The sequence below is a fragment of the Cebus imitator genome, unplaced genomic scaffold, assembly GCF_001604975.1.
Source record: "Cebus imitator isolate Cc_AM_T3 unplaced genomic scaffold, Cebus_imitator-1.0 Scaffold231, whole genome shotgun sequence".
NCBI classification, from domain to species: Eukaryota; Metazoa; Chordata; class Mammalia; order Primates; family Cebidae; genus Cebus; species Cebus imitator.
The window spans coordinates 1,608,234-1,622,033 of NW_016107546.1; the positions used below are offsets into that span (position 1 = coordinate 1,608,234).

Consider the following 13,800-nt stretch of genomic DNA (forward strand, 5'->3'; position numbering starts at 1 on the left):
ATAAAAAAAAGAATTTTTCTCCTCTCAGTCCATAATTTCTGGGAAAGATCCAAGAGGGATCTAAAAATGACCATTTCATGCCTCGATAAATTCTAAGCAAACATGCCTTTTATAAGTTATGGAACATTAATATGAAATATATATAGAAATGGAATTTGGTGGCTTGCACTATGTAAATTTATTTTGGTGGGTGAAGCCCATAGTTCTCAAATACAATTCATAAAATTAACCTCTTATTTTCTTCTGGAGCCTTTAAGGGCTTTTGAAAATCACAGTTAAGAGGTCCAGATTCTTATCCTTTATGTAAAATTGAACTACAAAATTAAAATTTCAGTATTTTAATTAAGTCTGCCTAAGTCCATCAAATTAATTTGCAGCAGCAAAATAAGATAAAATCATGAGAAGCACAGGGACTAATTCATTATCCTATCACTCATGATTAATTCAACAAGCTTTTACGTCCATGTTTGAGTGACAAATATTAAAATCCCTATGATTGTCTGACTGCATTATATGAGAAATGGGACTTTCTTTTACCCTTAAACTAACTAACCTCCTAAAGATCTAGAAATATATTCTCTCCCACAGATGAAAAGTGGGCTTTGCTGCCAGCGAGGCTGGGGAGGAGAAGAGGGATGCCAAGTGTGGGCTCGAGGGAGATTTTTAAAGTCCAGGATCCCCCGTACAGCACCAGCTCCACTGTGCAGCTTCCTGAGCCAGCCCATGTGCAGCTCACAGGCAGTCTGAGCTCCTAATTTGCTAGCACCTCTCAGTTCAGGGCTAAATTTCCCTTGGGTCCTGATTTCCTTTTCTGTCTCTCTTTCCCCCTGGGATCAGGCAACTTGAGAACGGAACCTCCTGATTAACATGTCAAAAGCCATAGACTCTCCTTAATGGACAGTCTCTTTGCCTGCTCTGGGGCACTGGCTCAGCCTTGAGGTGGGCAGGAGCTGCCACAATGTGTTAAGTCATTAATAAAGGCTTGTGCTCAGTAACGATTTAAAGTGCTCTGAGGATAGAGAGCCTTTGGATTCATTACCTCCTCAGCACACTGCCTGCAAAGCCTCCTCTGCTCTCTTGCCTAGCACGTCCCTGGCTGCCAAGCATCTGTGGCAGAAGAGTGGAAAGGCAAGTTCCTCCAAATACAAAATGGTGCTTGAACATCTAGATGATGGCTTTATTTTGTGACATACTCGACTGCCTACTCACAGGGACCAATCTGTCATTTCAAATGGTTTTCCAAAGCAATTTTCTAAAGTGGATCTTTAAAACACTTTGGGATGAATCATTTAAACATTTCAGGTTGGTAACACTCTTGGAAGTAGGAACATGCCCTGGCAAATGGAAAGCATCTTATCTGCCTCCAAGTGAGTAGATAAGTGTAAGCAACAACGCCTCTGAACACACTTCCCATCAAGTCCTTATCAGGAGTCGCTGAGAACCTCCCCCACCTCCTTCTTTCCAAAGGGGCAATCAGGATCTTTTACATTCTTCTCTAACTGGTTTGAGCCTGAAACACAACCTGGGTGGTGCTGATATATCTCAGGAACCTCCAGGCTTCTTCATCCAGGGACTGAGCAGGGCCTGCCCAAGGCTGGAGATCTATATGCCACCGGGGACCCTGCAAGAAACAGAAAACACAGGTTGTGTGTAAGGAAGGAGGAGCTGGGCGGGAGGAGAAGGATACGGTATCAGAGACGGCGTGAGGCTGCTTTAGCTGTCAGCAACACACACACATGTGCACACAGGCAGCAGGGGGCTCTTTGGGAGCTGCTGTCATTAAGGCCACATCAGTCACAGGGAGACAAATGAGGCCTGAGGCAACCAGCTCCCAGGTTAAGCAAGAGAGTACAAAGGCCCCGGGAAGGTCTGACTATGCATTTATGATCAAAGGCAAACTCCACTTGACCCCCTTGGGGTCTCCCTTAACTGCAGCTTATTTTATATGAGGCAGTGCTCCACTGGGAAGAAAAACTCCCTGTCAACGACAGTCTCCCAAAACTTAGAGCTTCAGGAATACGTGCCTCCCTAAGCAAAGCACCATAATGCTGGGGACTCCTCTTTGCGGGAAAGAAATACTCTGGGCATTTTCTTATCTTCCTCAGTGCAAGGAGAAGGGGCCATCCCCCTTGGCTGCTGGAACCCTGCATATGCAAAGTGAGGACCGGGGAGCTGTCATCACCAGGGCTGGGGAGGGTAGCTTTCTAGCACTTCGGGATGAAAGTGTTAGAAACACTGCTAACCACCACCTGTTAGCAGAGGTTATGGGTGCTCTCATAAGCAGAGTGGTTAAGGATGACCCCCTCAGCCCCCTTCTGCAGTAAGGATCAGTGGATGAAGGGTTGGGGAATGCAGTGGTCTGGAGGAAGCAAAAATGGTAGCCCCTTCAGTGAGAAGGAGGCACTAGTCAGGAAATCCTTATTAGAGCTCAGAACTCCCTACCTATAGTTGCCACCACTGGGAGACCTCCAGGAGGTTCGCTGCAATTCCCGGGGTGGGGAAGGGAGAGCTCCAGTAGCTGGTGGGGTCAATGTCTAGCGCCAGGAAAGGCTTTGGGTGTCATAGCATAGGGTTCCTGCAGTGTGGTGAGAATGGGCCCCTAAGCCCCTTTTTATGGTGAAGAAGTGGGCAGGGGAGGCTTCTGGGAGAAGATAAAGGGATCATTCACATACACACAGTGTTTTCCAGTCAGGTACTGTGGAGGGAACTGTCTGAACCCAAAGAAGGAAACATCTAGACAGGCCAGCCATGAGACACTTTAGTACAAATGTGGTTTGTTGCCCCTAGATGGGATAGCCTAGGTGACTTGGGGTTACACGGAAAACAAGGAAGTAGTGGGGAACAAGGTTAGTCTGCATGAGGCCAGACCTTATTTGGGTTTGGGGAAGAGGAATCCACTCTCACGTGAGGGTCTGAGATCAATGCAAGCACTTTGGCAGTGATGAAGGGTTATTCAGTGTAGGTATCATTAGACACACACCATTGCAGAAACCCTGTAGAGCCCCCAGTCCTACATCCCCACAGCCTGTACTGCCCTTGTAGGGGCTGAGCACCATGCAGTCCCTCTACATTGAAGGAGCCTTCCCTGGTTTCCACAGGCTGCCTTTTTTCAGGAACCCATAGAGCAGGGCCAACTGCATGGGCATGCAACCTGCGCAGTCTTAGGAGGCCATGCTCAGTTTAATGCTCTGCTCATGCTCTCTTGAAATTCTTAGTAATTTTATTTTTAATTACTGTTCCTTGCGAACTCATAGGCAGTATGCCTAGAGTTAGTTGAAATTCTTGATAATTTTTGAACAAGAGGCCCTGCATTTCATTTTATACTGGGCCCACAAATCATGTAGCCAGTCTTCCCTGAGGGGCACCTCCTGGAAGAACAGCCTTTTCTTATAGCTCTTGTTCTGTGCAGGCTGAGCAGGCAGAGACTCGAGCAAGAGAGCAGGAGAACATTAAGTCATACACCTTCCCAGTTAATGCCTCCCACCACCCCTCCTCCCCCAATTTCTTTTTTCCTTCCTTGAATTCGATGTTGATTACCATTTGGGCAAACAATATTTATTGAGCCTTAGCCACTCTGTACCAGGCCCTGGTGAGTACAGATATGACTAAAGCCCAGGCTCTCCCAAGAGGCACTCATGGTCAGGTTGGGGAGACAGATATGTACAAAATAACTTTGATAGGAAAACGCTAAAATATTCAGGAGAGTTGTTCTCTTTGGGAAATCATTCGATTCTGGAATCATAAATTACAAACACATTTAAACACAAATGCCTCCAGCCCTGCTTGGTCACAGTGAGAGAGTGAGTGCTTCCCAGGTTGCTGCGGCAGCCAACACAGCAACATGATGTCCCAAGAGCACTCAGTGAGGCCTGGGATTTAAAGCCTCCCACTTCACTGTCATGGACCACTCACAAGGGCCTCCAACATCTGGCCCAGGAGGCCCTGGATGAAAATGATGAAGTTCGCATGTTACGGTTTTCCTCAAAATCAGGAGTTGGCAAACCTTTTCTATAATGGGTCAAATAGCCAATGTTTTAGACTTTGCAGGCCACACAGTTTCTGTTGCAACTCCTCGCCTCCTGTTGTAGCTCAAGAGCAGCCATAGACAGTAAGTAAACAAATAGTCATGGCTCTCTTCCAATAAAGCTCCATTTACACAAACAGGCAGCAGGCTGAGTTGGGCCTGCAAGCTGTAGTTTGCCGACTCCTGCTCCAGCTGATTCTAATTCAGAGGTAGGCTGGCCTAGAAAAGGGGGGTTACTGAAATAACGCAAGGGAGACAGACTATGATGTTGTTGGGGCTCAGAACATATTCCCCAAAGTCTAGTGCTTTGGCATGTTATGCACTTTAAAGTGTTGTAGGACTTTCTTTTTAGTGCGGATAAAATGGACTCTTTGTCATATGGCCGTGAGAGATTGAACTCACAGACACTTTGAAGGGTGAGGAAAATGGAGTTTTTTGAGCAAAAAGGAAAAAAAGGGAAACAGGGACTTTCAGCAAAGCAAAAGTTGTGCTAGCTGGCTTCCTGCCTCACAGATTGAATCCCAGGTTCCACCCCAGAACAGGTGAGAGCAGGCTCCTCCCCGCTGCAAACATTGCCAACTTCCCGAGGCTCCGCCCCAGCCTGCACTCCTCCCAGGGTGCAGGCCGGTCAGAGTTTCCCCCCGGTCCGCTTTATACTTGGCTGTCTCAAAAGGGCATTGGATGGGCCTCAAAGGAAAGTTATCCCTGATCTTTTCTTCTTCCTGCCCTTCACTCCTCTTTCTTCCCCAAAGTGAGTTCTAGAAACCAGAATTCCTCTTCTGCAAGGCAGGTGAGAGAAACTGGAGACATTCTTCCCCAAAGCAAGCCGTAAAATCTATAAAGGTCACTCTCTCCCTTCTCCCCCAATACCTCTGTTCCAGAGGGATCTTGCCCCATACCCAGGATGAAGAAACACTACACAGAGAGACCAAGAAGAAGCCGAACAGACAGTCCTTGCTGGGGATCCCCCCTCAGTCTACTACTATGAGATTAGACCCTTTTGTCCAATCACACTTCCATGTAGCTGTACATCTTCATGGAAACTAAGCATTAAAAGAGATCATTTTCTCTGCATCGTTGGGTCATTTCTGAAGGCTCCAATGTCATGTAAAACTTTGATTAAATACATTTGTTGTGCTTTTCTCTCATTAACCTGTCTTTTGTCAAAGCAGTGTTGGCTGTGTGTGTACGATGAGTGAGGAAAGGTATTACACAGTTCACCCCTACAATGTCTAGATTATAACCAAGGTCGTCATCTGGGTGACTTGGGCAGTCAGTCAGGGGCCCAGCAGGATCCAGTGGGCTCATTCAAACTGCTAATTTGAGAGAATTTAACAAAAAGACTATTTACAAAGGTGTGGGCAGGGCTTAAGGAAACCAATAAGGAATAAATAATGCAATATCTGTGTCTAGTAACACCAGAGAGCCCTTACAAGCCTAAAGGGAAATACATGGAGGAGTCTGTAATAGAGGAATACAGACAATCCTATTACATGTTCCACACTAACTGTCTGCCCTACCCAAAAATCTCCTGCCTCCTATTGGTCAAACTCAAAGTGAGGCTGTGCTTGGTCCCTGCAGGTCAGCCCCCCAGGGGTGGAGCAGGGTGGAGGTTGGGCCAGCAGGAGCAAATGGAAGGCTTCTTGTTCCAGCATTCTTTCGAAAGAGGCAGTGAGACTTGACCAAGGAGTCATTCATTCATTCAGTGGGCATTTGTGCCACATGCCAGGCTCTGTGTTACAATTTAATATAGGCCACAGCTGTGTAAACCAGTGAATACAATAAAGGTTATAGGGGCTCTGACAGAAATCTCAACAGGGTACGCTGGGGGCACAGAAAGGTGCAGTGCCTGAGTATTAATCCAAAATAAATGCCTGAAAATACAAAGGCAGAGCGTCGGAAGCAGTCTCCACTGCTAGAAGCCAAAAAGCACATCAAAGATTTTTCCTGCATTATTAAAGAGACACCCTAAACACAGTAGTAGCATTTAACCTGGGCTAACACACGAAAGTAACTTCACAGATCAATAATTTTGAATCTATATGGTAAATCAATATGGTGAAACTATAGAATTATCTTAAGGGCCAGCAAATAGTATTCTTCTTGCAACCTAATATTTTTCATTTCCAACTGAATGTTGACCACAAAGAAGCTAAGCACAGCAGCTGGAACAGTGAATAATATTAAGTTGAGGAGTCTCAGATGGGGATATAATAGAAATACTGCAAATAGATGCCCTCAGATGTGCTCTGGCTTGATGCTTTGGTTGAGCTGTTTAAAAAACATTTCACATAAAGCAATGTTCTTATTGGAATCAGTCTGACAGCAGTTTGTGATTATTTCCCCATGGAAACCACTAGCTTTTATCATCTCTTTCAATTATCATTTGTCTTAATTCTCTAGTGTACACATCAACATTTGTCCTTCCCAAATTCCCACAAAGAAAATTCTCTGAGCACCTTAAAACATCAATGGCAGGTTAAATAGAAAAGGACAAAAATCATCTTTCCCTTTTTAAAAGCTTTTTTAAAAAAAATCATTGTGATTTTACTCCAAACAATTCTCTAAATGCCAGGGCATATTAAATGCCTATCATCCACATCTTCAAATATCAAGTGGCCATAACAACGACTACCCCATTGCTCCCAGGAGGTGGGAACATGGATTCCCAATCCCGCCTGCCACCTATACTTCCTTTCAGACAGGTAAAACAGCAGCGTAAGCAGAGGTGGCTGGAAATACCATCATTTTGGATTGGTCTGTTTGTCTGTCCTCAGCAGGCCTGAGTTGAGATGTCAAATGGAGCATTACGATGAGTTGCCACAGAGAAGCAGCTTTACTCCTGAGCTCCTGCAGGAATGGGGACCTCCTCTATTTCTAAACCTTCAAGGCATTCATACAGAGAGGACTGCCCCACCTCAGACAAGGATTTCTCAGGGCAGGTGTGGTCCTGATTTCCAAAGTAAGGAAGCAGCCCCCTTTCGGTTTTGCAAAGGCCTTATCTGGCACCTTGTCCAGAAAATGTGCATTGAAAAGTGAGCAGCCTTCTTCTAATGAGAGGCAAATGTCTTCATTACTAGGGAAAAAAATCCAAAAGTTTACATTAAGGACAGCAGAAGATTCCATATACAACTAACTCATGTTATTTAGTGACTATTTTGCAGATATCTGAGATTCTACCTCCCGAAGGGTAAAAAGTGATCACCGAGTCATTCAGTGCATAGAGATAATGGATTTAACTCAGAAAGACTGCAACAAGCACAGCCATGAGGCTTTGGGATATTTTTATCATTTGTGATCTCAGCATAAAGTTTTGTTTCTTGAAAAAAAGAAAATGATTCTCTCAAGCCATGAAACTGAATTCCAAGATTTTACTCCTAAAAGATAATGCCAAAAAAACCCCACAATCTATTAAAATACTCCTTTGCCTACCAGCTTACACTTGTACACATAATAGAAATATATTAATTCAAGATCATGAGCCTCAAGCAAAACTGGTAGCATTTTAAAAATTTACACAAAAAAAGCAGGCCTACTCATGACCTAGGAAAGGGAGCTATCGATTCTGTGTTGGGCAGAAGCTTTGTTTTAAAATTCGGAATAAAAGCGTCCTCCTTCACAGACCATACCCTCACACCCATGAATGACCTCAGGCAGCCCATGAAGACATTATCAAAAAACAGTGCCACCATCAGCTTTACAAGCATGTTTCTACATTTTTTGTATAAAACAAACCTAAAGGATGCTTCTAAGCCTTCATTCCTATGTGCTTCAAGGTTACAGTCCTTTGGAGGATGAAATTATATGATGACTGATGTCAATGATCAGTTTCTTTATCATGATGGATAACGCATAGAGTGTTTGGGATATTTTTTATAAAGTTTCAATACTCTCAGATGCATGTTCCCACCGCTAGTAAGCTCCTGAATGGTTTTAAAAGCAGCAGTTTTCTCCATTCTGTGCATCACAGTTGTGCGCGTGGAAATGAACAAGGAACTAGGTTTTCAGTCCTTGACTCCAACTAAACAATCAAGTGAGTGTGTGTTGATGTGTTGATGATGGAGAAGCCTAAGCTTTCTGGCAGAAACAAATCCAAAACAAATAAAATAGATTTATTTAGCAATTTTGTTGCAATTTTGTGCTAATTAAGAGCATCTGTTAGTGGGCAGGAAACAATGACTGAAGGAAATTGTTTATTCCTTTTTAGAAGGGGGGTGGGAATAGTTGGGGGAGGGAGAGGCATAGAATGGTATCTGGACAGAACATGACTCCATTCCTGGCTGAGACTGTGAGCGCTGCTGTTACATTTCTGTAACACCCTCAGTGTGTGCCCAGGGCTTCTGAAGGCTGCAGGGTGAGAGGAGGGGTGCAGCGGGAAAGGGAGGCGGGGAGGAGGAGTGCAGGGTGCAGTTCATATCCCTTCCCCTCAGCATTCTCCTGTTATTGGCCTGTTTCTCAGACCTGGCCCTGCTTCAGAAAGAGCAAGAGTCAGTTATAAATTGTGCAGTGATGTTTAAAATTCAGGTAACCCATGCAAAAATTTCATTTAAAAACAAAGGATCTCAGTTTCCGTTCTGGGTAAGCACACTCCCACCCATGTCTCTCACAGAATACAGCAGTGAAACCTGGATAGAATGCACAGAGCAGTTATTTGAGGAATCTGAAAAGTAAACAGTAGCAGGCAGATTGCAGAAGAAGACCAGAATTCAAAGTACCTGGAAACTAGGAGCCAGGTCACCATTGATTTTCCTTCTGGTATCCTGCTCACCCCTACTCTAGGCTGCCTAGCACAAGTGGTGGGCACTGGCACAGCCAGGAAGCACCAGGAGCAGGCCGGTAGCTCAGGTTCCAAGAGGCAGGGCATCTCCTGATGTTCAGGGATAGTAGAGGAAATCCCCACTTTTCTTCCTTTTTTTTTTTTCCTTTCTCTGTTCTTGCATTCCCTCTCAAGTAATCCCACTAAGATGGTAGAAGCCAGTGAGGGCCTGAAGGCACCTAGAGCCCTGTGAAAATGGAAGTTTCCTCTCCCATCTGAGGCAGTGGGCCCCAGACAGTGGGGTGAATCCTCATCTACTATTCCTGTCTCTGTCTTCCCACAGCTTGGTCTTGGACTCAGGCACAGTCACAGGAAGTGTGCGGCAGAGCATAGGCAAAGCAGGGGTAAAAGATCAAACTTTCTGGCCATAGATTAAAAAACCGTAGGGAACTGGATAATACTAGGGCAACTGGGAAGGAGTAGCAGCTTGGGAAGGCAGCCCCATGAAAGGGTTTGTAACCCCCAGGGCTCACTCTAGAACTGTACATATGTGGATCTGATCCTTGCTGGCACAGCAAAGACTTTTAGAACTGAGCTAACAGACGGACCTCTGGAGCTCACAGACAGACCTCTGCCCAAGCCCCAGACTGACCACTGGGTGGGATGCACATGGGACAGAGGTGAAACCCATGACAAAGTCTTTGAAAACAGAGCTGACATGGAAATTACAACCCACAGGAGGCTGGGGGAAACTTGAGGCCTGGACCCAACTAGGATAATTGCCTGTTAAATATATCAACATTATCTACAGTATTTAAAGAAAACTCAGCCTTATAATATTCAAAATTTTCAAGATACAGTCCCAAACGACTAAGCCCATGAAGAATCAGGAAAATCCCAACTTATGTGGGAAAAAGACAATCAACAGATGTCCATGTAGGCATGACACAGATGCTGAAATTTTTGGCAAAGACTTAAAAGCAAGTATTACAAAATAATTCATGAAGAAAAGGTGGACATGCTTGAAACCAAAGGCAAGATAGAAAGTCTCAGCAAAGAAACAGGAGGCATAGGGAGCTAAATGGAAATTCTGGAACAGAAAAATACAATAACTGAAATAAAATCTTAGGGGATGGATTCAATAGCAGAATGAATGTGACACAAGAAAGAGTGAACCTGAAGACAGATCATAGAAAGTACCCATGTGAACAACAGAGTGGGGGTGGGGGAACAACAAAAAGAGCCTTGGGCACCTGTGCAACAATACCAAGAGGTCTAACATTCACGTGACTGATATTCCAGAGAAGGGGAAGAAAGAGTGCAGTGCGGGGAAAAAAATTAAAGAAATAATGAGGCCACACTATGGCACACACCTGCAATCCCAGCACTTTGGGAGGCTGAGGCGGGCATATCACTTGAGTTCAGGAGTTCAAGGCCAGCCTGGGCAACATGGCAAGACCCTGTGTCTACAAAAATACAAAAATTAGCTGGGCATGGTGGTAAATGCCTGTAATCCCAGCTACTTTGGAGGCTGAAGTGAGAGGATTGCTTGAGACTGGGAGGTCAAGGCTGCAGTGAGCCATGTTGTGCTACTGCACTCCAGCCTGCGTGACAAAGTGAGACCCTGCCTCAGAAGAAGAGGGAGAAGAAGGAGGAGGAGAAAGAAGAGGAGGAAAGAAGAAAGAAGGAAGTAGGAGAAGACAAAGAGAGGAGAAGGAGGAGAAGAAGAAGGGGAGGAGGAGGAGAAGGAGGAGGAGGAGGAGGAGGAAGAAAAAGAAAGAATGACGGAAAGATCCCCCAATATGATGGAAGATACAGCATAGAGATTCAAGAAGCTTTGCAAACCCCTTAGAGGAAAACTCAAAGAATTCCACACCCACATGCATCATAAGCAAAGTGCTGGATATTAAAGACAACAACAACAAAAAAAACTGAGCATCTGCTAATCTTGTGACAGACCCAATAGTGGGCCAGGGTCAAAACAGCAAGGTGAGAAAAGGCAGAGCCAGCCCGTCCCATAGGAGCCTCTTCCCCTGAGGCCCCCTCCCTGTCAAGACCCAGCTCCCCCTCTGCAAGCCCATCTGCTAAATGTCTCTGGCAGCAGACAGCAGGCATGCTGAAATTCAAATCCAGAGCGCCAATCTGCCGCCTCTGCAGCATGACACAGAGGGTAGGCTGGGAGGCAGGGGAGCCAGAAATCAAATCAGCTCTGACAAGAGAAAATGCACTATAATTCAAGCAGGCCCTGATAACTTTTAGGAAGGAATACAAAAATAAAGACAAGAAGGGATTAACACCCAGCTCTGGATTTATTCCCTAAGTTATCTTGGTGAGTTGGAAAGAGTGGCTAAACAAATTTGAGTTGGAGTTTGTTTTTAAACTGACATCTTTAAATTCACCACATTTTCTGTGTAGGTCAAAATGGTTCAAACATGAGTGAGACTGAAACACACCAGGGGATGGCTAAGAGAATAAAACATAATATATTTTAGATTTTTATCACAGGCAGTAAAAGGAGAAGCCATATACCTAGAGTGGCTCCAGTGAAAGTCAGAGGTATTCATGGGGTAGAATCTATACACTGTCTGCATACATAGTAAAGATTCATATGTCAAATTATGGGTTTCATTGAAGTTGCACATCAACCCAGAAAGGAGAAATGAGTTTCAGTTTTCTTATGAAAGTAAGCTTATATAAGAATGTTTGGGCAGGGCATGGTAGCTCATTCCTGTAATCCTAAAGTTTTGGGAGGCTGAGGCGGGAGGATGACCTAAGGCTAGGAGTTCAAGACCAGCCTGGGCAACAAAGTGAGACCCCCATCTCTATGAAAAATTGCAGAATTAGCCAAGAGTGGTGGTGCATGCCTGTAGTCCCAGCTACATGGGAGGCTGAGGCAGGAGGATCACTTGAGCCCAGGAATTCAAGGGTACAGCAAGCTATGCTTGCACTACTGCACTCCAGCCTGGGCAACAGAAGGAGATCATTTGTCTAAAAAACAAAACAAAACAAAAAAAGTTTGCCTGGAAACACTAACCATGTTTTGTAAGGATTATCTCTCTCTCTCTGCCTCTCCTCGTCTCTGTCTCTCTCACACAGCTTGCCCCCACATATATACACATCCCATTCAAAATACATAAGGCTACCTGGACTTTCAGCAACTCTGAATATTAGAAGTTTAGCATCATCTGAATCAACACCAATCTGCTATGTTCATCGACTTACTTCAGTCAGAAAACTCCAGTCAGTTGACCTTCCCCCAAACATTGACCGGCTCTGAGACATCGATGAATCTGGGAGGAAGGTCTGCTGCACCCCTAAAAACCCATTTCAATGATGCTTGGGATCCCAAGTTGCTATTAAAATCAAAGGGAAATGGGGGTTGGCAGTCAGTGGGGAGGACGTAAAAGCTACCAGTTTGCTCCATTTAATGACTCTTGCCTTGAAATTTTGCCTGGTCGATATTTGTAAACCATGTTTTTATTTTAGATTTGTATTTTCTTGACATATTTTTCACTTGATTTTTATTTTATTTATTTATTTATGTATGTATTTATTCGAGGGGAGTCTCGCTGTCACCCAGGCTGGAGTACAGTGGCACAATCTCAGCTCACTACAACCTCTGCCTCCCGGGTTCAAGTGATTCTCCTGCCTCACCCTCCTGAGTAGCTGGGATTACAAATGTGTGCTAATTTTTGTATTTTTAGTAGAGATGGGGATTCACCATGTTGGCCAGACTGGTTTCAAACTCCTAACCTCAAATGATCTGCCCACCTTGGCCTCCCAAAGTCCTGGGATTACAGGCGTGAGCCACCATGCCCAGTCTTGATTTTTAACCTATGTTATTTTGAATACTTCTTTTGTATACAGCATTTGGTTGATTTAATTTTATAAACTTTGCCCTTCAACAGTTATATTTCCTGATAACTGAAACATTCAAGTGCATTTACATTACTTTGTTTATACTTTTATTTTGGGGCTTTTCTTTTTAAGTTTCCACCTACCCTACATGTTGTCATTCTCAGATTTTTCTGTATTTCATCATTTTTAATAAGAGTAATTTAGAAGTTATATATTCTATTTTCATCTTAGAGTAGTGTTCTCTATAATAAATAAATAAGCCAGAGAGAATAAAAACGGGGAGAGGAATGGAGAAGAGGGCAGGAAAAGGGGTGCCTGAGAGAAAACAGAGGAAAGAGGGATCTTCCAGCAACACCTGCACAGCAATCTCCATCTTCCCCACAAGAAAGCCTGCAACCCAGGGGGTCCACAGGGCTCCCCAGGGTCTCTTTGGTGGCTCTCAGCCCACGGCAGTCTCAACTTCAATCAAGTCAGGGAAAGTGTTTCCATTCTAGGCTCTAAACCAGAAATGACTTTTATCACCAAAAATAATTAAAATGCCTCACCCAGTTAGCAAGTGTAGGGGAACAGGGATAATGGCAGAAAGAATGTATCCCAGAGGCCGCAGAGAGCACCCAAAACACAGAGTGGCAGCATCCCACAGCCACCCTAAAGGCTGACGAGGGGACAAAGGACACATGCGGCACAGGACATTAATGGGAAGCAAAGCCTTTCTTGGAAACCAGCTGTAGACGATGGATGATGCTTGGATTCTCTCTTCTGAGACAGGACAAAAGCAAGCAGGACATAAAGTGCTTTGCCATGAGTAGGACAGCCCCATGGGTTGGGGGATGGGGGAGAGCAAAGCCACACATCATTCACCGCATGGTTAAAGAGTAGTGGCGGGCAGTGGCTCACGCCTGTAATCCTAGCACTTTGGGAGACTGAGGCCAGTGGATTGCTTGAGCTCAGGAGTTTGAGACCTACCTGGGCAACACGATGAAACTCCATCTCTACTAAAATACAAAAAGTTAGCTGGGTATAGTGGCGTGTGCCTGTAGCCCTAGCTACTTGGGAGGCTGAGGCAGGAGAATTGCTTGAACCTGGGAGGCCGACGTTGCAGTGAGCCAAGATCATGCCACTGCACTCCGGCCTAGAAAACAGAGTGGGACTCCATCTCAAA

At 44.8% G+C, this 13,800-nt stretch overlaps 1 protein-coding gene across 2 annotated transcripts in view; it reads right to left on the reverse strand.

The window, feature by feature from the left end:
- Window positions 1-13,800, reverse strand: part of METTL24 (methyltransferase like 24) — a 107,058-nt gene that overhangs the window by 68,367 nt on the left and 24,891 nt on the right. Inside the window, exon 2 of one of the 2 annotated variants that reach the window (XM_017497431.2) lies at window positions 1,523-1,621. In XM_017497431.2, the coding sequence (XP_017352920.1) occupies window positions 1,523-1,621 (99 nt within the window). Of the gene's footprint in view, window positions 1-1,522; window positions 1,622-13,800 lie in introns of those variants that run through there. The other variant, XM_037727443.1, reaches the window with a different exon arrangement.